Source organism: Phacochoerus africanus, chromosome 15 (assembly GCF_016906955.1).
Source record: "Phacochoerus africanus isolate WHEZ1 chromosome 15, ROS_Pafr_v1, whole genome shotgun sequence".
Taxonomy (NCBI): domain Eukaryota; kingdom Metazoa; phylum Chordata; class Mammalia; order Artiodactyla; family Suidae; genus Phacochoerus; species Phacochoerus africanus.
In genome coordinates, this window is record NC_062558.1 from 88,299,246 (window position 1) to 88,325,003 (window position 25,758).

Genomic DNA, 25,758 nt, shown 5'->3' on the forward strand with positions numbered 1-25,758 from the left:
AATGCTTAAAACTTTGATCTCATTTATTTCCTCTATTACTTTACACCCATCAAAACTCAGGTAAAATCACTGATATTTGTTTCTCAATGGTTTGCTCCCTTTTTAAACAACTCTTAAGTAGTCTTTTAGCTGTCTTAAAGACAAATGGATGACCTATTTCTTCTAAGAGCTAGGGATTTTTATACTGCTTAATTTCTTGTTGCTCTCTTCCTGAAGTAGGCTTCTAAATTCTTTACCTAGATATTTTCATAAGGATATATAACTCCACAGGATCTAAAACATTTTTTATTACTTTTTATTAAAGTACTATAACACTCAGGATCAAAGTCTCATTTTTGAAGCTTACTAATCCACCAAAGCAGTAGTAATATCTAAGTGAAAGAATTCTGACATAATTTCTCTTAAAAAGGATTTTCGCAAACCTTTTAACAGGACATTAAAAAGAAAATTAAAACATTTATTGAAGCCTCTTCAGGACTATTGTTTTAAGGCAGAGCTTTACCTATATTACATCTTTCAAATGAGTCCAATCTCACAACTCTTTTGGTTTCATAATTAATAAATAATTCTCTTAATTTTCCTCTGACAACAGTAAATAGGTCTTCTGTCTACTTGGTTGCATGACCTGATTTACTTTAGGCCAGAAAGATTCCTTCATAATCAGGTCAAGTACATGTACACTGCTGCCTTCTAAGCCATGTTGGTAACAAAGAAATAAATTCAATATTAAATTTAAAACTAAGTTTAAAAAGTGATCACAAGTACAAATGAATATTGAATTAACATGTGCAAAATAAAAATTATTTCAAGGAGTTCCTGCTGTGGCTCAGTGGTAATGAACCCGACCAGTATCCATGAGGATGCGGGTCCCATCCCTGGCCTAGCTTATTGAGTTAAGGATCTGGCATTGCCGTGAGCTGTGGTATGCGTCACAGACACGACTTGGATCCCGAGTTGCTGTGGCTGTGGCACAGGCCAGCAGCTGTAGCTCCAATTCCACCCCTAGCCTAGGAACTTTCATATGCTGCAAATACAGGCCTAAAAATAATAGTAATATATATATTATTTCAAAACATCATTAGTAAAATAATTTAAAGACAAAAAGAACTGTTAAGAATTCTTGGAGTTCTTGTTGTGGGGCAGCACAAACAAATTTGACTAGTACCCATGAGGATGTGGGTTCGATCCCTGCTCTTGTTCAGGGGGTCAGGGATCCAGCATTGCCACGAGGCATGGTTTAGGTTGTAGACGGGGCTCGGATCCCAAGTTGCTGTGGTTGTCGCATGGGCCGGCAGCTGTAGCTACAATTCAACCCCTAGCCTGGAACTTCCATATGTCATGGGTGCAGCCCTGGGAAAAAAAAAAGGCCCCCCAAAAAAAAAAAATCTTAAATCTCACTCAGTGTATTTACTATTCAAAGATATAGGTATTGTAATTTAAAAAGTAATATATGCTGTAGAATAAAGCAAGAAAGCTAAATACAAACTTCTGATATGTTAAATTTGAAATGAAACTATCCACATGAACTCAGTTTATTTTTCAACATGTTTCATAGCTCTCTGCCCAGTGAAAGAGTCTAGAAGCAATGAATACACCCAGCACTCAGATCTGGGTTTCTAATTACTACTCCCCACAAAATGAACTAAAGATCCTTAGATAAATGAATGATTCCATGATTGAAAGTACAAGATGAGTGTGGGTCATCTGTTGTACAAAAAGTAAAATAAGTGCTCAAAGATGAAGGGATTACATAAGAAGGACATAAAAAAAGGCTCGAAATGGCTCATTCTAGCCAAATCTATTACAAATACATTTAATAAATAACAGTTGAGTCTACAGTGATAGTAATAGGGAGGGGGCAGGGATGATGAGAAAGAAAACTTCTATTTACAAAATCCTAATTATTAAATGTAGAATAAACAACAATTAGAAAACTCACTGTTCTGTAGCTATCAGCGTAATAAGTGATGCAGGCAAAGATCAACAGTGGATCCTACTGTATAGCAAAAGGAACTATATCCAATCTCTAATGATAGAACATGATGGAAGATAATAAGAGAAAAAGAATGTACATATAACTGGGTCACTTTGCTGTAGAGCAAAAACTGACACAACACTGTAAATCAACCATACTTTAATTTTAAAAAATTTAAAAACAAACAATGGATGCTAAAATAATGGCATAAAACCATAATGGGGAACAGAATATTCACCTGGTGTCAAAGTAACACCCAGAAGCTTACTAATTAAATTAAAAAAGGAAAAACATGATTTTTGGAGCGATCCAGTGACCATTATCTTCAATAGGTGGTCAAAGAATACTAAGTGGAATAACCAGGTATTACACAGCTTCTGACAATATACACAACATTACTTTGAGGAATTCTTGCCAAATTATGTTCAACTTGAGCCTAATCAAACGTGTAGACTTAGCTTCCAGTGTTTTATGACATCCTATTACTTCAATATAGTGGAGTAACAACTTACATCAACAGGAAACAATCAGATAAATTCTGAATGTGAAACATTCTACAAGACAAATATCCCGGGCTCTTAAAGAAGTTAAATCAGTGCCATGAAGAATTTTAAAAAGATGAGAGGACTGTACAAGATTAAACAGACATAATAAGTAGGAAGTTTCTGGGTGGCACAGCAGGTTAAGGATCCAGCCTTGTTGTAGGTCTCGACTGTGGCACAGTTCCATCCCTGGCCCTAGAATTTCCATATGCCCTGGGTGCAGCCAAAATAAATAAATAAATAAATAAACAAACAAACAAACAAACTCTGGGCTTGAGACATAACACGTAAATGGTTATAGTTTTGGGGAAAATAGCTAAAAGACAATTTGGAGACAACCGAGGAAAACTGAATATGGACTAGAGATCAGGTTACACCAAAGAATTACTAATTTTCTTAGGTATTATAATCATAACCATAGTTAGGTATGAGACTATCTTTTTACTTAAGAAAAGCATTCTATCTACAACTCAACATCTTACTTTTAAATATGACAGAGAAGATGTAACATAATACACACACATATAGGGGAGGAGGGGAGAAAAAAGACTGTGTGTAATTACAACCTTTTTTTTTTTTTTTTTTGCTTTTTAGGGCTGCACCTGCGGCACATGGAAGTTCCCAGGCTTGGGGTTGAATTAGAGCTACAGCTGTTGGCCTACGCCAGAGCCACAGCAACTTGGGATCCAAGCCGTGTCTTCGAACTATACCGCAGCTCACAGCAATGTCGGATCCTTAACCCACTGAGCGAGGCCAGGGATTGAACCTGCATTCTCATGGATCCTAGTTGGGTTCGATAACCACTGAGCCACGAAGGGAACTCCATGACAAATTTTTTTTCAAAGGGGAATCAATCTAGGTAGATAAATATTGATAAATATAACATATAATCAAAAGCTCTTTGGGATTCTCAATAAATTTTTTAAGACTGTAAAGTAGTCCTAAGACCAAAAAATTTGGTAACTGTTACAGTAGAAATCAACACATGCCATACAATAATCAAAAAAAAAAAGCCTCATCTAAGCACTAAGGGCTATAGACATTACACAACACTACCCTGGCTCCTCGTTCCAGAGCAAGTTAGCTCTCCTGAATTCAGCGTTAAGCACTTTCTTTTCTGGTGGGGGAGTGGGCACCAAGGGGGTTCAAAAGTAAAACGCAATCATTTTGAAAAGATTCCCAACTGGCTCTTCACAGAGGTAAAAGAAAAAAAATAAAACAAGGCCATAAAACACACACTCATTCTTTAGTTGCTTAAAAGTACGTCTATCTACTCAAAAAGTCAACAGTTTCTAACTGCAATTTTCAGTGACAAACTAACAGAGGAGTTCCCATTGTGGCGCATTGGAAACGAATCCGACTAGGAGCAATGAGGTTGCGGGTTTGATCCCTGGCCTCGCTCAGTGGATTAAGGATCCTGCGTTACCATGAGCTATGATGAAGGTCGAAGACGCAGCTCGGATCTGATGTTGTTGCAGCTGTGGTGTAGGGCCAGCAGCTGTAGTTCCAATTCAACCCCTAGCCTGGGAACCTCCGTATATTGTGGGTGCAGCACTAAGAAGACAAAAAAAAAAAAGGTCAAGTAAAATATTCTCAACACCTATGCTGGACCATATTAAAATGACTTATATAATCCATAAGAATGAAGCCAGACCCTTTACACTATATATAAAAATCAACTCAAAATGGATGATCTGAATGTAAAACCTAAAACTATAAAATTTAGTAGAAAATACAGAGGAAAACCTATATGACATCCAATTTGACAATGATTTCTTGGATATGACACCAGAAGCACAGGTAACAAAAGGAAAACCCTAGATAAACTGGACTTTGCTGAAATTAAAGCATATTAGCAAAGTAAAGAGACAACTCAAAGAAAGAATAGGAGAATCTATGTGCAGATTATATATCTAATAAAGCATTAATATCTAGAATATATTAAGAACTCCTAAAACTAAACATTAAAAAGCCAAACAACTCAATTCAAAAATGGACAATGAACAGACATTTCTGCAAAAAAGACATACAAATGTCCAAATTCTTAGAAAGGTACAATCTTTCAAGACTAAACCAGGAAGAAATAGAAAAGATAAATGGACCAATCACAAATCTGAAATTAAAAATGTGATTTAAAAACTTCTAACAGGAGTTCCTATTGTGGCTCAGTGGTTAACGAATCCGACTAGTAGGTTGCGGGTTCGATCCCTGGCCTCGCTCAGTGGGTTAAGGATCCAGGGTTGCCCTGAGCTGTGGTGTAGGTCACAGACGCAGCTCGTATCTCACGTTGCTGTGGCTCTGGCATTGGCCGGCAGCTACAGCTCCAATTAGACCCCTAGCCTGGGAACTTCCATAAGCTGCAGGTACAGCCCTAGAAAAGACAAAAAGACAAAAACAAACAAAAAAACAAAAAACGTCTAACAAACTAAAGTCCAGAACCAGATGGTTTCACAGGTGCATCCTATTAAAAATTTAGAGGAATTCCCATTGTGGCTCAGTGATTTCGAACTCAACTAGTATCCATGAGGATGCAAGTTCGACCCCTGGACTTGCTCAGTAGATTTAGGATCCAGCATTGCCACAAGCTCTGGTGCAGGTTGGAGACATGGCTCGGATCCCACATTGCTTTGGCTGTTGCATAGGCCAGCAGCTACAGCTCCAGTTCGACCCCTAGGCCTGGGAACTTCCATATGCCTCAGGTGCAGACCTAAAAGAGAAAAAAAAAAATTAGAGAAGAGTTAACACGTATCTTTAAAACTACTCCCAAAAAAAAAACCTGCAGAGGGAAGAACACCGCAAACTCATTCTATGAAGCCACCATCACCCTGATAGCAAAACCAGACAGATACCACAAAAAAAGAGAATTACAGGCCAATATCGCTCATGAACATAGATGCAAAAATCCTCAACAAGATACAAGCAAACCAAACCTAGAAATACATTAAAAGGATCATACACCATGATCAAGTGGATTTATCCCAGGGATGCAAGGATTTTTCAATATCTGTATATCAATCGGTGTGGTACACCATATTAACAAACTGAAGAATAAAAACTACATGATCCTCAATAGATGCAGAAAAAGCTTTTGACAAACTCCAACATGCATTTCTGATAAAAATCCCTCAGAAAGTGGGCACAGAGGGAACCTACCTCAACATAATAAAAGCCATATATGACAAAACCACAGCTAACATCATTCTCAACATTGAAAAGCTGAAAGAATTCCTGCTCTCACCACTTCTATTCAACATAGTTTTGGAAGTCCTAGCCACGGCAATCAAAGAAAAGGAAAGAAAAGGAATCCAAATTGGAAAGAAAGAAGTAAAACTATCACTGTTTGCAGATAACATGGTACCCCACCTAGAAAATCCTAAATATGCTACCAGAAAACTGTTACAGCTCATCAATGAATTTGGATACAAAATTAATACACAGAAATCAACTGCATTTCTATATACTAACAATGAAAAATTAGAAAGAGAAATTAGGGAAACAATCCCATTTATACCACTGCATCGAAAATAAAATATCTAGGAAAAGAGACTAAAAACCAGGACTCAGAAAACTGTAACACGTTGATGAAAGAAATCAAAGATGATATAAACAGATGGAAAGACATACCATGCTCTTGGATTGGAAGAATCAATATTGTCAAAATGAGTATACTACCCAAGGCAGTTCATAGAGTCAATGCAATCCCTATTAAATTACCAATGTCATTTTTCACAAAACAAAATAAAAAAAATTTTTAAATTTGTATGGAAACACAAAAGACCCTGAAAAGCCAAACCAATCCTGAGAATGAAAAATGGAGCTGAAGGAATCGGGCTCCCTGACTTTAGACTACACTACAAAGCTAGAGTCATCAAAACAATACAGTACCGGAGTTCCTGTCGTGGTGCAGTGGTTAACGAATCCGACTAGGAACCATGAGGTTGTGGGTTCGGTCCCTGCCCTTGCTCAGTGGGTTAACGATCCAGCGTTGCCGTGAGCTCTGCTGTAGGTTGCAGACGCGGCTCGGATCCCGCGTTGCTGTGGCTCTGGCGTAGGCCGGTGGCTGCAGCTCCGATTCGACCCCTAGCCTGGGAGCCTCCATGTGCCGCGGGAGCGGCCCAAGAAATAGCAACAACAACAACAACAACAACAAAAAGAAATATAGATCAATGGAACATGATACAAAGCCCAGAAATAAACTCAAGCACCTAAGATCAATTAATCTATGACAAAGGAGGCAAGAATTTACAATATCAAAAAGACATTATCTTCAATAAGTGTGTGCTAGAAAACTGGACAGCCTGCATGCAAAAGAATGAAATCAGAACTTTCTCTAACATCATACACAAAAATAAACTCAAAATGGATTAAAGATCTAAATGTAATACCAGATACTATAAACTCTTAGAGGAAAACAAAGGCTTAACACTGACATAAACTGCAGCAATATCTTCTGCAATCCACTGCCTAATGATAATAAAAACAAAAACAAATGAGACCTAATTAAACTTAAAAGTTTTTGCACAGCAAAGGAAACCATAAAACAAAAGACAACCCAGAGAATAGGAGAAAATATTTGCAAATGAAGCAACTGACAAGGGATTAATCTCCAAAAAATAAAGAACACCTCATGCAGCTCAATACCAAAAAACAACCCAATCAAAAAAATGGACAGATCTAAATAAACTTCTCCAAAGACATACAGATGGCCAAAAGACACACGAAAAGATGCTCAACATCACGAATCATTAGAGAAATGCAAATTAAAACTATTATGAGGCACCACCTTACACCAGCCAGAATGGCCATCATCAAAAAGTCTACAAATAATGCTGGAGAGGGTATGCTGAAAAGGAAACCCTCTTACACTGTTGGTGGGAATGTACAGAGGTGCAACCACTATGGAAAACAGTATACAGCTTCTTCAAAAAACTAAAAAGAGAACTACCATACAATCCAGCAATTCCACTCCTGGGCATCTATCCAGAGAAAACCATATTTCAAAAATATACATGCATCCCAATGTTCACTGCAGCACTATTTACAATAGCCAAGATATGGAAGCAACCTAAATGTCATCAACAGAGGAATGAATAAAGAAGATGTAATACACATACACAATGAATTTTTTTTTCTTTTGCCTTTTAGGGCTACACTCGAGGCATAATGGAGTTTCCCAGGCTAGGGGTCAAATCAGAGCTACAGCTGCCAGCCTATGCCACAGATACAGCAACACAAGATCAGAGCCGCATCTGCAACCTACACAACAACTCACAGCAACATCAGATCCTTAACCCACTGAGTGAGGCCAGGGATTGAACCCGAAACTTGGTAACCCATGGTTACTAGTTGGATTTGTTTCTGCTGCGCCACAATGGGAACTCCGTATACAATGAGATATTACTTGACCATAAAGATACAATGAAATAATGCCATTTGTAGTAACATGGATGGACCTAGAAATTATCATACTAAGTGAAGTTAGTCAAACAGTGAAGGACAAACATCATATGATATCACCCATACGTGAAATCCTAAAATAAAAAAAAAAGGATACAGATACTTTTTTGCATCACAGACTTTGAAAAACTTAGGTTATCAAAGGGGACCATGGTACTGGCAGGTGCATACTGAGGTATACAGAACAATTGGCCAACAGGGACCTTCTGTATAGCGCAGAGAACTCTATTCAGTATTCTGTGATAAGCTATGTGGGAAAAGACTCTGAGAGAAAATGGGTATGTGTATATGTATGACTGAGTCACTTTGTTTAACAGTAAACATTATCACAACCTTGTAAATTAACTATACTTCAACAAAACTGAAAAAAAGAAGATATACAAACATCTAGTAGGTACATAAAAAGATGCTCAATATCACTAGTTAGGAAAATGCAAATCAAACCACAATAAGATACCATTTCACACACATTAGGACAAGTATTATCCAAAAAAACAAAAGAAAACTCAGAAAATAACAAGAGTTGGTGAAGATGTGGAAAACTGAAACCCTTATGCACTGCTGACGAGAATATAAAAATGGTACGGGAGTTCCCGTCGTGGCGCAGTGGTTAACGAACCCGACTAGGAACCATGAGGTTGCGGGTTCGATCCCTGCCCTTGCTCAGTGGGTTAACGATCCGGCGTTGCCATGAGCTGTGGTGTAGGTTGCAGACGCGGCTCGGATCCCGCGTTGCTGTGGCTCTGGCGTAGGCCGGTGGCTGCAGCTCCGATTCGACCCCTAGCCTGGGAACCTCCATATGCTGTGGGAGCGGCCCAAGAAATAGCAAAAAGACCTAAAAATAAAAATAAAAATAAAAATGGTACGAAGTGGAAAACAGTTTCACAGTTAACCTAGGGATCCAAATCAAGTGAAACCAAGGACTCAAATAACCAAAATAACAACCCAGGTGTCCATCTACAGATGAATGGATAAGCAAAATGTGGTATACACACACAATGGAATATTATTCCGCCACGAAAAAGGAACAACACTTTGACATATGCTACAACAGGGGTGGATCTTGAACACAATGCTTAGTGAAATAAGGCAGACACAGAAAGACAAATACTCTGATTACACTTATATGAGGTATCTAGAATAAGGAGCGTTTTAGATATAGAAAGTAAAATAGTAATTACCAAGGGCTGGGTAGGTCAATGGTAGTGTTACTATTTAATGAATGAAGTTATTGTTTAATGGGTACAGTGTTTTTGTTAGAGATGATGAAAAGTTTTGGGTTTTGATAATGGTGGTAGCTACAAATACTGTGAATCTATTTAATGTTATGGAATTGTACAGGTGCATATAATAAACATCATGTATGTTTTACCACACTTCAAAAAATGGTTACAATGTTTTTCAAAAATGACTTAGATAGGAGTTCCCGTCGTGGCGCAGTGGTTAACGAATCCGACTAGGAACCATGAGGTTGCCAGTTCGGTCCCTGCCCTTGCTTAGTGGGTTAACGATCCGGCGTTGCCATGAGCTATGGTGTAGGTTGCAGACGTGGCTCTGATCCCGCGTTGCTGTGGCTCTGGCGTAGGCCGGTGGCTACAGCTCCAATTCAACCCCTAGCCTGGGAACCTCCATATGCTGCGGGAGCAGCCCAAGAAATAGCAAAAAGACCAAAAAAAAAAAAAAAAGACTTAGATATATCCTTTGAAAGGCAAAATTTAGTTGTCATGATGTTTGTTGTAATTTTTAAATAAAAAAATTAAGAGTTGGGAGTTCCCGTGGTGGCTCAGTGGTTAATGAATCCGACTAGGAACCATGAGGGTTCGATCCCTGGCCTTGCTCAGTGGGTTAAGGATCAGCTGTGGTGCAGGTTGCAGATGTGGCTCGAATCCCATGCTGCTGTGGCTCTGGCGTAGGCTGGTGGCTATGCCTCCAATTCGATCCCTAGCCTGGGAACCTCTAATATATCGCAGGAGCCGCCCAAGAAATGGCAAAAGCCAAAAAAATAAAAAATAAAAAAAATAAGAGTTGAGCCCTCCAACATTAAATAATACAAATCACTGTTAATGTTTTACTTACCCGTTTGGGGCCACTAAAAATCTTTCTGGTATTTTCCTTTGATTTATCTCCTTGTTTATTTGGAGGCTTCTTCACACTTTCAGGCACACCAGGCAAGTCCTCTGTAAAATCCAAGTTTTCTGAAATGGTAATCAAAACTAGCTAGCTTTCTATTATTTCAAATTATCTACCAGACAACCTATAAACATTTTGGGGAGAAAGGTATACTGTGGGGAGAAAAAAATAAAGGAATAAAAGCTCCACATAGTTGACAAAATATTCCCAGTATTACTAAATTTCATTCTCCCATGCTCACCCCTTGCCTGTCACCTACTCTAAAAGAAAACCAGAAACCTAGTTGTTGTGTATGTGCTCCAGTTTTACTGCCAAAATTAATTCTTTTCCAGAATATTTGTTCTTCAAATTATATAAAGTTCTTATATAAAGTTCATATAACTGCTAGATATCTATAGACATTGACGCTGGTATGGTCTAGTTTAAACACACACACATATACACATACCATCAGGTGGTATCTACCTGTACTATTTTTCCAGAATTTAAGTACACTGAATCACACTTGCCTTTAAAGAATGCCTACTTACATCTACAAAAGCCACATTTAAAAAAAAAAAAAAGGATATAGCTATCCTTGGCAAAAGACATAGAATGACCTAGTACAATGTAGTTCAGTCGTTTGTGGATATACATTCCCACAAAACTAACCAAAGCATTAATTTCCAAATGGTTGTAATTTTTCTGACCAAAACCAAAAAATAAAGAAAAAAGAAAATTAAAAAATAAACTTTTCTCTATTCCAATCCTTAAAAATGATTGCTATTCATACAATATATGAAGACTCAGATTCCAACCTTCTTATTTTAAAGCTTAAAAAGTTTATTGTTTTAAAATATAAATTTCGGCCACAGATTCTGACCTGCAGATTAGGATAATTTGCTATCAAGGTTTGCATGAGAGTCAAGTAGCTTCTGGCAGGAATGGAGCTCAGGTTTCATTACATAATTAACTTATCATCCTCCTGAGAAAGCAAACGTAAAGCTGTTTGCCCAGTCAAATCTCAAGTGACAAGCAAGGCTGCAGCAAACTTCAGTTCTCCAGAAGAGATTCAAAACGTTGGATAAATTCTGAAACTTATTTATGCGCATGATTCTAATCTAGCAAAACTATTTTTAAGCCAAATAAAGCAAAATGGTATGACATACTTTACAAGAGAACCTATATGTATGAATACTATGATAATTTTAATTCACCATAATAACTCTTCTTCTATGACCTTAAAAGGACAAAAGCTTTAACAAGTAAACTGTTAAGGAAAACTGTACTGGTTAAATATAAATAAAGATAGCCCCTGTGTCCCAGAGGCTTTCACACTGAGGCTTCCTCACTCAATCCACTTCACAAAGCCCTTGTCAAGTAATGACTTGTTCAGAGCAAAGCCAACCTATTTCTTTCCTTTGTCTCTCACAGTGGAGATTACCAACTCCTCAAAGGCGGAGTCATTACTGATTCTACTATCTTAAAGTGCAAATTAATTTTTCACTAGTAAGAGTGTATAAATACTTAATCAGCACTTTTCAATATTATTAACTCAATTTAAGAGAGTGATTCTTTTTTTTCTTTTCCGGTCACATCCATAACATATGGAAGTTCCCTGGCCAGGGACCAAATCTGAGCTGCAGCTGCAACCTACGCAACAACTGTAGCAACACCAGATCCTTAACCCACTGCACAGGCCCAGGAATCAAACTGGCACTGCCACAGAGACAATGCTAGATTCTTAAACCTGCTGCACCACAGTGGGAATTCCAAGTGAGTGATTCCAAAGATTAAATCTTAACTTTATAAGTTTAAAATTTCTTTAGAACATTTTTAACATTAGCTGATTAGTTTTGAGACAACTACAAAGGCTTTATTTCAATGTTCTCCTATTTCCCTCATTATAACCATTTAATATCAACAGAGTACTAAATGACCAGAATCTATCCTTATGTCTCCACTACATTTGGTTTTTCGAAGTTGAAAAACCTGTAGACACATGAACACACACACACACACACACTTTAAAAACTCAACTGCTAGGTGGAAATAAAATACAAACATGAAAAGACTCTTCCATTTACAAGTTGGTTCCTTACAAAGTGGAACTTTATTAACATTTAAAGTGCTGTATCTCTGGATAAGGTAATCTTTGACTCTAAATAGGTACTTCTATTAAAATTAAACACGGTAACAAACTAAAATTGATTACCTAGGAGGAAACTAAGTAGCTGTTATTTAAGCCTGAAAAACATATTCACTTGCAATAATTTTTTTTAAGTCTTACCTGCATTATTAGTACTAGACTGACTGTCCTGGGAATTATCATTGCTTTCTGGAGGAGGCTGCAAGGAGGGTGATGGAGCTGTTTTAGTTCTTTTTTTGCTTGTCTTTCTTTCCACTTGACAGTCATCATCTTCATCATCTTCACTTTCACTGAGATCATCAAAGCCAAAATACTTAATTTTGTAATTAGAACTCCCAGAACCTCCTTCATCACCTCCTGTATCATCATGATCTTCAAAACCAAAAAATTCAAGTTTAACATCCTTTTTAGATTTAGTATTACTAGGTCGAAATCTAGTAGTGGTCTTAGATGTCGCAATGTCTGCCTTTTTTCTTAACCGGCCAGCTTCTCCCAAATCTGCAGGAGTTGATGCAGTGAACTCATCCATACTGCGTTCCATAGTATCCTGTATGGTAACATTACAAACTGACAAGCAAGATGGATGCAAAACAGTATAATCTCTAGTCCGTCCAACTGTCCCTCTAAAACTGGTCCCACAACTTACACTGCCTTTCTTTGCCTGATTCAGGCCATCTTTACTTGATTCACTGTTTGCTTTGGCTGAGGCCTGACTGGTGCCGTCCATTAGCTTATCAAAACTTGATGCTCCTTGTGAGGATTTTGCTTTATTGGCCCTACAGTACGTCCTACAGTTACTCGGCCTAAGAACACTTTGCATGATGTCTTCCTCAATGGCTTCATTTAGATTTTCCAATCGATTTTTTAAATCCTCATCCTTCATCTCCAAAACAGGACCACTATCCAAACTTAAAACACAATCTTCTGATCTGATATCTTCAAAATCATTATCCCATTCATACAAACCAGTTCTTATAGATCCCTTGATTGGAGATGTTTCTGATGGAGATTCTGATCTTTTTCCATGCTGGGAGTTCCAAGTATCATTTGTTTCCTTGATTTCATCAGCTCTGTATCCAGAAACCACTGTAGTTTCTGCACTGGGTTTCTTAGTACTGTCTTCAGCATTTTTGTAAATATGGTGACTATTCTTTTCATGTTCTTCACTAAAGCTCTCCACTTTATCTATAAAAATGAAAAATAAGTCAAGGATAAAAACATGAATGACATCAATGTAAAAGTTAAATAAAAAGGACAGTTGCCTAATTAATAGCATAGTCAATTAATTTTGAAATAACTGCAATAATTTTCAATTTTAAAGAAATAAATGTTTACATATTTGACATCTCCCCTTCTACCTTTTCAGTGTACAGGTCTCATGTCTTCTAGTGACCCCTCCCTAGGCATCCAAGTCCCTTAAAATTGTTACCCTAAACTCATGGGATTTCGACAATGTTAAAGATCAATTCAGAATGAAACTCAACCAAACCTTCTCAGAGGTACTATAGATTTTTGAGATAAAAATGCTTATATTAAATTTAGTAGACAAAAACAAACAAAAAAAAACAGAGTTTCTGTTGTGGCTCAGCAGTAACGAACCCAACTAGCTTCCATGAGGATGCGGGTTAGATCACCGGCTTTGCTCACTGAGTTAAGGACCTGGCATTGCCGTGAGCTATGTATGGTGGAGGTCACAGATGTGGCTCCACATTGGATCCCAAATTGCTGTGGCTATAGCATGGGCCGGCATCTGTAGCTCTAATTCGACCCCTAGACTGGGTACTTCCATGTGGCATGAGTACAGCCCTAAAAAGACAAAAAGTAAATAAAAAATTATTTAGTAAAACCTAAGTGTAACACAATAAATGTCTGTATTTCTTTGGAGTAGCGCTGCCCATATGGCATGCCACTCTGTCTAGAAATCTGTTTCAGGATCAGTTACTTTAGCTATTTCTGCTTTCGGTTCTTTCTCCTAATCCTAAAAGCCATATAACTTCAAAGGTTTTTTTTGTTTTGTTTTGTTTTGTTTTTGGCCACACCTGTGGCATGCAGAAGTTACTGGGCCAGGGACTGGACCCAAGCCATAGCAGTGACAATGCCAGATCCTTAACTGCTAGGCCAACAGGAAACTCCCTAAGGCTTTTTTATTTTTTAAAAGTGGCTCTGATGCCTAAGTAAAGTAGCTACAGTGGCCATTTATCCGTATCACCCAGTGATAAATCTTAAACTGCCTGTTTGATTTGTACCTGGGGAATTCATTTTTGTTGTCTTTAATTTTTATCATCAAATTTTTTTAATCTTTCTAAATGAGAAGTGCAAATATGACAATTAATTATCCAAGCACTTATTAGTAGAAAAACCAAGGCAAAATGTTTATGCCAAAAAATAAAATTACAAAAAACAGTTTCCACCGTGGTACAGTGGTTTAATGATTCAGCTTGTCTCTGTGGAGGCACCAGTTTGATCCTTGGCCTGGTGCAGTGGGTTAAGGATCTACTATTGGTACAGCTGCGGCACAGGTCACAGCTCAGGCTCACATTCAATCCCTATCCCTGGAACTTCCATATGCAGAGGGGGTGGCTGAAAAAGAAAACAAACAAATGGGAGTTCCTGCCATGGTACAGCAGAAACAAATGTGACTAGGAACCATGAGGTTGCGTGTTCGATCCCTGGCCTCGCTCAGTGGGTTAAGGATCTGGCAATGCCGTGAGCTGTGTGGAATAGGTCGCAGATTTGGCTTGGATCCTGCATTGCTGTGGGTGTGGCGTAGGACAGCAGCTGTAGTGTAGGACAGCAGCTGTAGTTTCGATTAGACCCTAGCCTGGGAACCTCCATATGCCTCGGGTGCAGCCCTAAAAAGCAAAAACAAACAAACAAACAAAAACACCTATATTTAAGAAAAGCCATTTACAAATCTCAATTAATAAACCACTAAGAACAAAGGTCCTGCTGTATAGCACAGGAAAACTATATCTAGTCACATGTGATGGAACACGATGGAGAATAATGTGAAAAAAACAATGTACATATATATGTATAATTGGGTCCCTTCGCTGTACAGCAAAAAATGACAGAACACTGCAAATCAACTATAATAAAATTTAAAAAAAAAAGCAAAGTAATGCTTTACATGAATTCACTGACGATTTTTAATGCTACCCAACAGGTGTAAATAAAATTTATATTTACTTACTTTTAGAAGGTATCTAACTTTTCTTCCCCTTTTTAAGGTTGCACCAGCGGCATATGGAAGTTCCTGGGGTCAAATCAGAACTGCGGCTGCCACCCTACACCACAGCCACGGCAACACCAGATATGAGCCACATCTGTGCCCTACACCACAGCTTGCAGCAACATCGAATCCTTAAGCCACTGAGCAAAGCCAGGGATTGAACCTGCAGTCTCATGGACACCATGCTGTGTTCTTAACCCACTGAGCCACAACAGGAATTCCAAAAGGCATCTAATATATAGGTACACCTGCCAAAGACAAGGAACTATGGCTTTCATAATCTCAGAAGTACCAATCACTAGGAATTCCCACTGTAGTGCAACAAGATCAGCAGGGTCTCTGTAGCATCTAGATGACCCAGGTTTAATCCGCAGCTCAGCACAGTGGGTTAAAGGATCCAGCACTGCCACAGCTGCAGCATGGGTCACAACTGCAGCTCAGATCTGATCCCTGGCCCAGGAACTCCAAATGCTGGGGGGTGGAGGTGGGGGTGTGAGAAGTACCAATCACTAAGCATAAGATACCAAAAAGCAAAGAATTAAAAACTGACTCTAACATCTGATACTATCTTAAAGGGTGCAGAAGCAAAGCCAAGCCTAAACCAAACCTAAAAAAATAATACTACTGCTTTTATTTATTTATTTATTTTTTGGCCACACCTGTGGCATATCGGAAATTCCTGGGCCTGGTAGGGATCAAACCCATGCCACAGCAGCAACCCAAGCCACTGCTGTACCACAAGAGAACTCCACCACTGGTTTTGTAACAAGTGGAAAGAGCAATAGTAACTGAATCTGGACTCTTTTGTTGCCCTAATCAAACTAGCTCTGTAGAGGCTCAGGCAAGACCCCTAACTTTGGGAATTTTCCTGAGAGCTCCAACTTCCTCCTGTGTTCAAAAGGGAAGCCACTGACCCAGACTACTTTACAGCACTAAAGGAGTTTGTTTCCTAATAAACAGCTATGGGAATCCTTTGTATGCATTGCTACACCAAAGTCTATGCGATGTCAACAAATGCTATACCACACCATTTTTATAGTTATACAGCATTCTATTGCCTTAATGTCACAAAACCTATTTAAGCTGTTTCTAATTGTTTTATGTAACATCCTTCTGACTCAAAAAGTTTACGTTAACAGTAAATTTTATTAGGAGCTTCCTGCTGTGGCACAGTGGGTTAAGGATCAAGCAATGCCACAGCTGTGGCGTAGGTCACAGCTGTGGCTCCAATGTGGTTCACATTCAAGCCCTGGCCTGGGAACTTTCATATGTCACACATGCAGCTGAAAAAAATTTTAAAAACTACTACAAGTCTGCTCAAAATGATTGCTTTCTACACAGTCCTTCACCATTTAGTTCTTCAACAAATATTCTTAACCATACCTTCAGAAGAGAGAGTAAACTTAACTTGTCCTAAAATGCACAACAGCAACTGCATTCGACTGACCACCTTCCTTAAATATCCCAGCTTCTATGTCAGATAAAATCATTTTATAGCTCAAAACATCAAGATGGAGGGAAAAAAAGGAAATAAAAATGTTTTTTTTTTTTAACAAAAAAAGATTATTCTGTTTTCATCTAAACCAGCTATATGCTACTTAACTGGCTAAAATGAACTTGGGCAGTGGTTAACGAATCCGACTAGGAACCATGAGGTTGCAGGTTCGATCCCTAGCCTTGCTCAGTGGGCTAAGGATCCGGCATTGCTGTGAGTTGTGGTGTAGGTCGCAGACGTGGCTCGGATCTCGAGTTGCTCTGGCTGTGGTGTAGGCCGCAGCAGCGGCCCAAGAAATGGCAAAGGACCAAAAAAAAAAAAAAAGTTCAGACAATTTCTTCATCTGAAAAATGAGTTAATAAAACCTGTTTTAAGAGCAAGTTGAATAGACAAAAGAAGATAATGTACCTACAGATATTTGCAGGATATAGAGCACCACACAAATGCAAATTATCAGAGTTATTACAACTCTGCTACAGTATAGGATATATTTTTAATAATCTCTTAGTGAGACATTCTTTTCTTTTTTTAGGGCCATACCCGCAGCTATGGAAGTTCCCAGGCTAGGGGATGAATCAGAGCTCGCAGCTGCCAGCCTACACACAACAGTCACAGCAGTGCCAGATCTGAGCTGCATCTGTAATCTACACCATAGCTCACGGCAACATCCAATCCTTAATGCACTGAGCGGGGACAGGGAATCGAACCCATGTCCTCATGGATACCAGTCAGGTTCGTTACCTCTGAGCCACAACGGGAACTCCAGTGAAACCTTCTTTAGTGGAATCTAACCTGTAAGTTCACCAATATTTCCTTAGGTCCCGAGTCTATCAGCTTTAAGCAAGGACTCCAAAACTACATTCTAAGGCCTAAACCTAGAGGGTAAAGACTGGTTATGTAGAAAGCTTTCAGTTGAAGACTCCCCACCATCATCTGCAGAAATACTTTTAAAATACTTTTTTTTTTTTTTGTCTTTTTGCTATTTCTTGGGCCACTCCCACAGCATATGGAGGTTCCCAGGCTAGGGGTCGAATCAGAGCTGTAGCCACCGGCCTACACCAGAGCCACAACAACTCGGGATCCGAGCCGCGTCTGCAACCTACACCACAGCTCACGGCAACACCGGATCATTAACCCACTGAGCAAGGGCAGGGACCGAACCCGCAACCTCAGCAACCTCATGGTTCCTAGTTGGATCCGTTAACCACTGCGCCACGATGGGAACTTCTAAAAATACCTTTTAACATCACTAAATAGGTATTCAATCTTTTGTATATTAGGCCACACACTAGAGAAGAATTTAGCATAATAAAGACTATATGGGGGAGTAGTCTTTTGGGAGAGGCACACCTGCAGCATGTGGAAATTTCCAGGCCAGGGACTGAATCTGCACCACAACTGCGACAACACGGGATATTTTTTTTTGTTTTTTTTTGTTTTTTTGTCTTTTTGCCTTTTCTAGGGCTGCTCCCGTGGCATATGGAGGTTCCCAGGTTAGGGGTTGAATCGGAGCTGTAGCCACCGGCCTACGCCAGAGCCACAGCAATGTGGGATCTGAGCGTGTCTGTGACCTATGCCACAGCTCACGGCAACGCTGGATCGTTAACCCACTGAGCAAGGCCAGGGATTGAACCTGCAACCTCATGGTTCTTAGTCAGATTCATTAACCACTGCACCATGACGGGAACTCCAGGATCCTTAATTCACTGTGCCACAAGGGAACTTCCAGGGTTCTTAATGTTGAAAGAAAATAGATGACACTCTCAAAAAAACAAAAACATATCAACACTTACAGTAATTAGAATATACATGGTTTTATAATGGAAAATAAACAGATGAAATGATTTGAGGCTTCCATGGGTTAAAGTGAACTCTTAGACGTATTTAACAAGTGGGAAGGAGGTTTGATCAGTTTTAGCAATAGATTTCATGGGTTCTGCAAATCTTGTGAAACTGAAAAAAATGTCTGTGCACACATTTTCAGGGAGAGTATCTATAATTTTAGCAAGTTTTCAAACACTCCAAACTATATTTTTTAATTGGTAAAGGATAAGAGAAGGAGAGAAATATCTGCGGGAAATTATGTATGTTAATCATAGAATTTCAATGCTGGATCCTTAACCCACTGAGTAAGGCCAAGAATCAAACCCACATCTTCATGGTCACTATGTTGGGTTCTTAACCTACTGAGTTACAATGGGAACTCCCATTTTTCTATTTTTTATTTCTTTTCTTTGTCTTTTTAGGGCTGCACTCACGGCATATGGAGATTTCCCAGGCTGGGGGTCTAATCGGACCTGTAGCTGCTGGCCTACACCACAGCTCACAGCAACGCCAGATCCTTAACCCACTGAGTGAGGCCAGGGATTGAACCCACATCCTCATGGATACTAGACCCATTTGTTTCTACTGCTTCACAATGGGAACTCCTATAGGCATTCTCTACATAGTTTTAATACTCCCCTACTCTGGTCTGGTAGTTCTCTTAAATAGTGTTTTTTTAATGGACATTAGGGGATTTTTTGCTTTTTAGGGCCACACCTGCAGCACATGGAATTCCCAGACTAGGGGTTGAAATCAGAGCTGCAGCTGCCAGCTCATGCCACAGCTACAGCAACGCAGGATCCTAGCTACATCTGTCACCTACACCACAATTCACAGCAACTCTGGATCCTTAACCCACTGAGAGACCACGGATTGACCCTGCATCCTCATGGATACTGGTTCAGTTTGTTACCACTGAGCCACAACGGGAATTCCTAGTTTTGTTTTTTGGGCCGCATTTGTGGCATGTGGAAGTTCCCAAGCCAGGAATCGAACTCATGCCATAGCAGTAACAGTGAAATATAAATATTCATTAAGGGCACAGTAAGATCTCCTGTCATGGCGCAACAGAAACAAATCTGACTAAGAACCAAGAGACTGCAGGTTCAATCCCTGGCCTTGCTCAGTAGGTTAAGGATCCAGCATTGGCGTGAGCTGTGGCGTGGGTCGCAGACACAGCTCAGATCTGGCATTGGTGTGGCTATGGCTTAGACCAGCAGCTGTAGCTCCAACTGGACCCCTAGCCTGGGAAATCTATATGCCACGGGTACAGCCCTAAAAGTACTAAAGAAAAAAAATAATAATAAAAATAAATTTTAAAAAAAGAGTACAATAAATAGAACGGTCTAGTCATACAAAGAAATACTGCAAAGCAATAAAAATAATCAAAACTACATTTCTGTAGGAGTATATCATAGTACAATCACTACAAAGAGCAATCTGGTAATACTTTTTAGAATTAAGAATGAACATGTGAAATAAACAGACTGACCCTGAAGCAAGCAGTTTTATTTATTCCACAAACAATTTCCTGTGAGTATGAATAACATAAGTAAAAAGTAAATTCACTACAACTTTGTTTCCCAATTTCTGCTTTCCTAAACATCTATCAACAAGGAACTAATTAAATTAAATTATCATACAGCCACTTATCTGAATACTATGTAGCTGTTAGAAACAATGAGGCAGGTCTATATCATGTACAGCTATGGTTGCCCTTAGGGAAATGGATAACTAAAAGGCTAAAGGAAAAATCTTCCATATTTTCAAATTTTATACTATCTATAAACAGTCTACTCAAAAGCCTAAAAAGTAAAAAATGACAAAGGGAAAAAGTACGTTAAACTGTAACAATGACACCATAGTTATCTTTTTTAGAGTCCTTACTGGTAAAGAATTATATTTATGTGTGAAATACAATGTCTGGAATCTGCCTCAAAACAATCCATGTTGAAAGGAAGCAGGTGGTGATAAAAATGAAACAACAGTAGCTATGAACTGATGTTTACTAAAGCTGGATATACACAAACATCTGTACAACTGTATGCTGCTCTCTATATACAAACAGCATACATACTACTTTCACCTTTCTTATAAGAAAATAAAGATATTTCACTTTTTCACCAAATCCATCATTATATAAATGAAGAAAAGGTGGCCCACAGAGGCCAATGACCACAAAGGCTGCCAATTAAACCAATGACCAAGAAACCTCATAAAAAGAACCATATGAGAGTTCCTGTCGTGGCTCAGCGGAAACAAATCTGACTTGTATTGAGGACACAGGTCCAATCGCGGGCCTGGATCAGTGGGTTAAGGATCTGGCATTGCCATGAGCTGTGGTGTAGGTCGAGAACGCAGTTCAGATCTGGTATGGTTGTGGCTCAGGACAGCGGCTATAGCACCAATTCAGCCCCTAGCCTGGGAACCTCCACATGCTGCAGGTACAGCCCTAAAAAGACAGGAAAAAAAAAAGAACCGTATCAAGTTCTAATATACTATACTACTACTAACGGTGGCTGCTTAAATTTCAAACACTACACCAGATAAACCATCTTAACCCAAATTAATAGAAGAGGTTCAGGTGAAAAGGTAAAAGCTAATGTGTTGGGCAAACTGAAAATATGTAACACCATGTGCTGAAGACTACATTTAAACAAAACCTTTGACATCTAAGGACACTACTGGAGACCACGAGCCATGATAAACAGCTGAGGTACCAAAAGTTTAACTTGGGGGAGGGGTGCGTGTGTGCCATTATTAAAAGGCAGGCCGCCTCTAGATGTCTGAGTGGCTGTAATTACAGGGAATAAACTTAATGTGCAGAAATCATTCAATTCATAGACACTATAAAGATTGACAAGCAGGGAGTTCCCATCGTGGCTTAGCGGGTTATGAACCTGACTGGTATCCACGAGGATGCAGGTTCGATCTCTGGCCTCACTCAGTGCGTTAAGGATCTAGTGGTGTTGTGAGCTGTGGTGTAGGTCAAAGACGCAGCTCAGATCTGGCATGGCTGTGGCTGCAGTGTGAGCTATCAGCTGCAGCTCCAATGCGACCCCTAGCCTGGGAACTTCCATATGCCACAGGTGCAGCCCTAAAAAGAAAAAAAAAAAAAAGAAAAAGAAAAAAACCTGAGCACACATCACCAAAGAAACTACACTGATATCAAATAAGCACATGAAAAATACTCATCAGTCACTAGAGAAATTCAAAAGGCTGATTTCCTTACTATACTAAGGATTCTTACACATCAGTAAGTCCAATCAATGCTGCAGCAGAAAAAGCAGGTAGACATGCATAGAGGCAATCAACAAAAAAAAAGAAATAGAATGAATAACTTAGGAAAAGATACTCAATATCATTCACAATTAAATATCAGCGCCTACAATGTTATATATTAATTATATCTCAATAAAGCTGGAAAAAGAAAGTAAAACAAAGTTGAACTGTATACTTCCTAAGCCTGGTACTGTTCTACTTTCCATCTATTAACTCTTTTGATCTCATAGCAATCATTTGAGGTAGGTACTAGCACAAGTTCACAAACCTTTATCCACACTTCCAGCATCCCAAGAGCTCTGAAAACAAAGTTTTCTCATAACACTTTTTTTGGGGAAAATTCCCAGGCCAGCGATGGAACCCGCATCACAGTTGTAACCAGAGCCACAGCAATGATAAGTAGATCCCTAACCCACTGAGTCACCAAGGAACTCCTCATAAAGTATTTTGAAGCAAAACCTGACTTCCCTAAATGAGGCTATTTGTAGTATTTTCTTTTTCCGAAGAAACTCTAATCTCTGATTAGAATGCTGCCTCAGCCCCTGATGGGTATTAATGTAAAATACATACACTTTCTAAATTTCAAAACAATTCCAATTCCAAGACAAAACTGACCCCAAAGGTTTCAATAAGGAAATGTGAAATTGTATCCCATTCTGCAGATGAGGGACAGCAGACTTCAGTTAGTAGACAGTTGACAACCACACAGTTAATAAATGGAGTGGGTTCTCTGAAAAATAAAGCAACTTTCTAAAGAAAACAAAAACACTGGAAGCAACCCAAAAGTCTGACATGTACAAAGAACTGGTTAAGAAATTGTAACATACAGGTATTTTTATTTTTCTTTTTTTTTGCTTTTTAGAGCTGCACCTGCAGCATATGGAGGTTCCCAGGCTAGGGGTCTAACTGGAGCTACAGCTGCCAGCCTACACCACAGCCCAAGTAATGCCAGATCCGAGCCGCGTCTGCGACCTACACCACCGCTCACTGCTTAACCCACTGAGCAAGGCCAGGGATTGAACCTGCAACCTCATGGTTCCTAGTGGGATTCGTTTCTGCTGCGCCACGACAGGAACTCCCACGTAAGTATTTTTAAATTAATAAAGGGAGGGAGACCAGAAAGCTTTCATATACTGACAAAGGATTATTCTCAAGACACATTAAGTGAAAAAGCAAAGTACAAAACAGCACGTTATCTCCTTGTAGATTTAAATACACACACATATATGTAATTGTTTGTATTGTTTATAGGTGCACAACATATGTCAGAAAGGCTAACACAAGTAACTATGAGTGAGTGATCACTCCAAGAAGAATTAGGGCAAATGAAGGAAAAGGCTGGGAAGCTTTTAACCACTACTATTTTGTACTAGGTGCAGGTAACTTTTTTTTTTCTTTTTTGGTCTTTTTAGGGCCTCACCCACAGCATATGGAGGTTCGAGCCTCAGGGTCAAATCAAACCTACACTACAGCTGGATCCTTAACCCAATGAGCAAGGCCAGGGACAGAACTTGTGTCCTCATGGATACTAGCCAGATTCATTTCCGCTGAGCCACGATGGGACTCTCAGATAAATTTTTTAAATTTAAACTTTAAAAAAAAAAAAGTACATATTCTAAAGCAGAAAAAAATTAAACCCCCAAAATAAACATTTTTTTCTACTTTTCAGCTAAGCAAAGTCCAAGGTTCAACGAAATGATGCAAAGAGAAAAAGAGCCACACTGTTAGTGAAGAATTGGGTGATATCAATTGAGTATTTAAATGTATATGCTATTTAAGTTCCACTTCTATAAACATACCACTGTACTGAATATATGATGCTCAAAAATGTAAGCAGAACATATATTACATATATATGATATATTATCATATATCATATATATGTGATGCTCAAAATGTAAGTTCAACATGGCAGTCCCTTGTGGTGCAGTGGGTTAAGGATCCAGCATCGTCACTGCAGAGGCTCAGGTCACTGTTATGGCGCAGGTTTGACCCTGGCCCAGGAACATCAACATGCCACTAGTCTAGCCAAAAAAAGAGAAAGATGTTCAATGAAGCACTTTATCTGTAATAGTAAATGACTAGAAACAGACAAACCAACCTTAACAGCCTCAAGTATGGTATATCCATATAACAGAAAACCATGAAGCTGTTAACAAAACAAAGAACAAGTAGATTCATAAATACTGATGTGTACATCCTAAAAATTTTTCCGTAAATGTGTGTGGAGGAAAGGCAGTGGTGGGGTTTTTTTGGCCACACCTGTGGCATGCAAAGTTCCCAGGCCAGGGAATGAATCCATACCACAGCAGCAACCCAAGTCACTGCAGTGACAAGGCCAGATCCTTAACCTACTACGCCACAGGAGAACGACTCCATAAGTGTTTTTTAAGGCACAATACACTATACACTCACATATATATCATGCTCCCATTTATGTGTTTGTGTTTTTAAGGATACATATATTTGCATGATGTGCATGAAGATTATGAAAAGATATGTAAGAAAGTGTAATTCCCTTGTGGCTCAGTGGGTCGGGGATCTGGCATTGTCACTGCTGCAGCTTTGGTTTCAGCTGTGGCTCATATTCAATCCCTGGCCCAAGAACTTCTGCATGCCGTAGGAACAACCAAGGGAAATCAAGGGGAAAAAATAAAGAAATTGTTAACAGCATTTGCTTCTGTGAAATGGAACTGACTTTTCATTGTCAACAAGAGTATGTAGCTATTTATCAGAGGCACCTAAAGACAAAGGAAAAACATGGCACATCTTCCTCAATGAATCAATTTTACTCAAGTATTTGGAAAGTAAAAAAATACTTAAAAAGAAAGTTAGGCATTTCAAATGATGATTTCAAATGTTTATATATATAAATATAAAAATCTATCTATATTATATATATGGTATATATAGTTATACATCTTATTATATAATATATATATATCTTTATATATATACATAGCCTTTTTTTTTAATGGCTACACCTGCAGCATATGAAAGTTCACAGGCTAGGGGTCAAATGGGAGCTGCAGCCACTGCCACAGCCACGCCAGATCTGAGCTGCATCTGTGACCTATGCCGCAGCTTGCAACAACACCGGATCCTTCACCCACTGAGCAAGGCCAGGGACTGAACCCGTATCCTCAGAGACACTAATCGAATTCTTAACCCACTAAGCCACAATGGGAACTCCAAGTTTTTATATTTCATAAAACATACCTATCAAACACCAAATCTATATGTAATTTTAAAAATAAAGCAACTTCAAGAGTTCCCCTTGTGGCTCAGTGGTAACAAACCCGATTAGTACCCACGAGGACTCAGGTTCAATTCCTGGCCTTGCTCAGTGGGTTAAGGATCTGGCGTTGCTGTGACCTGTGGTGTAGGTCACAGGCACAGTTAGCATCCAGCATTGCTGTAGCTGTGGCACAGACTGGCAGCTGCAGCTCCTATTTGACCTCTAGCCTGGGAACTTCCATATGCCAGAGGTGTGGCCCTAAAAAAAAGAAAAAAGAAAAGAAAAATAAAGTAACTTCAAAAGAACTATTCAGAGTTCCCTTGTGGCTCAGCAGATTAAGGATCCACATTGTCAATGCTGTGGCGCAAGTCTGATCCCTGACCAGAGAAATTCCACAGGCCATGGGTGTGGCCAAATAATAATAACTTAAAAAATAAAGAACTATTCAACTGAAC

General features: G+C 39.1%; 1 protein-coding gene across 2 annotated transcripts in view; it reads right to left on the minus strand.

Moving 5' to 3' along the window:
• WAPL (WAPL cohesin release factor) overlaps positions 1–25,758 on the minus strand; it is a 92,441-nt gene that overhangs the window by 52,060 nt on the left and 14,623 nt on the right. The window contains exons 3-4 of one of the 2 annotated variants that reach the window (XM_047759564.1): positions 12,374–13,417; positions 10,051–10,151 (exon numbers count right to left, since the gene is read on the minus strand). In XM_047759564.1, coding sequence (XP_047615520.1) covers positions 10,051–10,151; positions 12,374–13,417 — 1,145 coding nt within the window. Of the gene's footprint in view, positions 1–10,050; positions 10,170–12,373; positions 13,418–25,758 lie in introns of both variants that reach the window. The other variant, XM_047759563.1, reaches the window with a different exon arrangement.